Genomic DNA, 2,957 nt, shown 5'->3' with positions numbered 1-2,957 from the left:
TCAGGTCCTCCTCACTAACATCATCGATTCTGTGATCTTGCACATCTGTGAAAATGATTCAGGAAGGCAGTGGCCAACTCTTCTAAAGAAACGGCTCAGTGTTGAGTACAGAATACTGTAAAATGAAGCAAAGCCACCCCAGCAGTGCTGAAAAATTGAGGAAACAGGAGGATACTAGAAGACAATACCAACTCCAGCCACAGCATGTTCACCCTGCTGCCAATTCACCAAATTTTATATTAAAAACCTCTCAGTAATTTGATATATGACATCATATTCTTTGCTATGTGTTTCCACTGATGCAAAACAAACCCACGTTGATGCTACACCTGCGTCTGGGAAACTGAGTCTTTAAAAGCATGGTAATCAAACATGGTTATCACAATTATTAATATTTGAAATGATAATACTAATCGTCTGGAATTTTAGAATGATTGATTGTGAAACCGATTATCGTTTCATCCCTAGACTTGAAAAAGGGAGGAGAGCACCATGTCTGTGTTTGCCTTGGGCACCAAAATGACTAAATCCACCCCTGATTTTATCTGATAAATATTATTAATCTTTATTAATTGGCCTCTGGCCTCCTGCCAAAAGCGGCCCTGCACAAAGCAAGTTGAGTATCCTGTTTTAACAGAATCTGTGTCTTCTAACATGCAAAAAGAGGTGTAACACAAAATACAGTGTCAGTGAAAATACTGTTCACACTGCACAAACATTCCCTCACTGTAACGCCCTTCACACCGACTTTCTCCTTGACCGAGGGAATTCCCGAAAGCTGTGCCCAGGTGAGAGTGTGCTTCCTGGAGACGAGAGTCCAGTGTTGTCCCTGGACCCTGGCGAGCAGCCCTGGATCCTGTAGGAGACTGAGTTGTAGTACACAGAGTTGATATGGCAGCTGTGGTGTTCACTGTGGGACATGAGAGGACTATCACAAATCCCCAAACGGTAGCACACACAGGAGCAGAGGGAGCTGAGGCTTGACTCCGGCCTGCGTCTGCCTGACTTGATCTGAAGGTGCAGCCTGTGTCTGCAGGGGCTCCTCTGTCTCTCCTGCTCCTCTGCTGGGGAAGCAATGAGGTTGGTGCGGCTCGTTCCTTCCTCCATCGGGAGGAAGAGCGTGCTGTGGCTCCGGCTGTGCACCACATTGCTCCTGTTCCTCTCTCTGTGGTTGTCTCTGCTCTGTTCCCCCACAACATGTAGCCCCAGAGCCCCATCCAGGAGGCCTCTGTCCCTCTTCAGTGACGCCCTCTCCTGAGCATCCCTCCTCTCATCCTCAGTGTTCATGGTGAGGAAGCGCAGAACCACCAAGTTCAGGAAGGCTCCAATGACAGTCAGCCCCACCAGGATGTACATGAAGCTGAACGCTACGTAGGGCGTCTTCTCCTGGAGGTCCTCCTTCTTCTGTAGGGCCACAAAGTCCCCGAAGCCAATAGTGGTGAGGGTGATGAAGCAGTAGTAGTAAGCGTGGAAGAAGCTCCATCCCTCAAAGTGGGAGAAGGCTGCTGCCCCAACACACAGGGTTCCAATACAGGAGAGGAAGCCCACCAGGACCATGTTCTCCATGGACACCTCGGTGCGACGGCAACCCAGGCACTGCTTCATCTTGTGCAGTAGATATCGGACGAAAGTGTTCATCCTCTCTCCCAGGCTCTGGAACATGACCAGAGTGAGAGGGATGCCCAGCACAGCGTAGAACATGCAGAAGACCTTTCCTGCATCTGTGCCTGGTGCTGCATGTCCATAACCTGAATGCAGAGGGATGGAAATGAGAGGTGACGCATACTGGAGCAAAGCCTGAGTGGCAAAACAGAGACCACTGACTTTTTATTTATTTAATCTGTAATTAAAAGCCTCAAATTTTGCATTCGCGTAGAAAAACGCCCCCCGTGAATACTATAGCAACACAGTAAGACATTAACCCTCATCTCCACAGATAAAAGCGTTAATTTAACTTACCAATGGTGGTGATGACTGTTATGGCAAAGTAAAAAGAGCCAGCGAATTTCCACTGTCTCCCGGCGCGATGGGGCTCGGCTTGCAGCACCACTCGCTCGATTTCGCGGTAGTCGTCCTCGGAGAAGCGGTACTTCTTCTTCATCTCGCTGCGCTTCTGCTCCAGGATGCGCCTGCGGGAGCTCTCCGACTCGGACTCCAGCGCGTCAAAGACCGCGGCGCCGACCAGCAGGTAGGAGAACATGCAGAGAATGAGCGACAGGGTCCGCACGTTTTGCTTCTTCATCCTCGATGGTGTCGGCATGAAAAGTCGGGAGCAGATAGGCGCACAGTTACAGGTGGTAGAGACTCCACATTGGTGTTGCAGCCTGTTGCGTGAAACGAGTATAGCCTTGCGGGAGAGGCGTGGAGGAAAAATCAAACCTGGAGATCTTTGTTACCAGGTTCAGGTTTCTTGTTAATGTGAAAACGCGCATATCATCCTGCTGCGCGCAGTGAGAGCGATCGATGCTCTCCTCACGGTCATCTGTTTAAGCGAGTGGCCTCAGCTCGCCTCTTCGCATGCGCAAACCAGTCACCAATAAAAAGCTGTGTGTAATGTAATATATGTTTAAGACACATAGTAAGCTCCTCCGCCAATCTTCAGTCTGATCACAGCTGTGCGCAACAAGTGAGGTCCTGACTCGACCCGGCAGATACCAATCTGCCTGAAGGAGGGGGGGGGTTCAGCACCACGGACAGCGACCAGAGGGATCTCACTCTGAACTGGCCTTAAACTGCGCACGTAAACTGAAGACGTTCAGAGGCTGAGAAACACAGGAACCCAGGGTTTAGGCCGTAACACACAGCATTACAAATCCACCTTGAAGTCTGTAAGTTATCAGGTGCTAGGAGCTAAAGTAACTAACTCCAGGTAATATGCTATAAGCTAAATAAAATGTCTTTGTTAGTCGGTGCTTATTTGCACAAGTAGCAAAACACCAAAACACCAATTTATAAAA

General features: G+C 49.1%; 1 protein-coding gene across 1 annotated transcript; it reads right to left on the bottom strand.

The window, feature by feature from the left end:
• Positions 1 to 293: 293 nt before the first annotated feature.
• Positions 294 to 2,541, bottom strand: kcnk15 (potassium channel, subfamily K, member 15). Its single transcript, XM_084720700.1, has 2 exons — positions 1,960 to 2,541; positions 294 to 1,748 (listed from the first exon to the last, which is right to left on the bottom strand). Exons 1-2 carry the CDS (start codon positions 2,258 to 2,260, stop codon positions 739 to 741), a joined length of 1,311 nt encoding a protein of 436 aa, XP_084576826.1. The 5' UTR covers positions 2,261 to 2,541; the 3' UTR covers positions 294 to 738.
• Positions 2,542 to 2,957: the final 416 nt, after the last annotated feature.

This window comes from Lutjanus erythropterus, chromosome 6 (assembly GCF_056507025.1).
Source record: "Lutjanus erythropterus isolate fLutEry1 chromosome 6, fLutEry1.hap2, whole genome shotgun sequence".
Taxonomy (NCBI): Eukaryota; Metazoa; Chordata; class Actinopteri; order Lutjaniformes; family Lutjanidae; genus Lutjanus; species Lutjanus erythropterus.
This window is presented reverse-complemented; position numbering and strand designations above follow the sequence as displayed.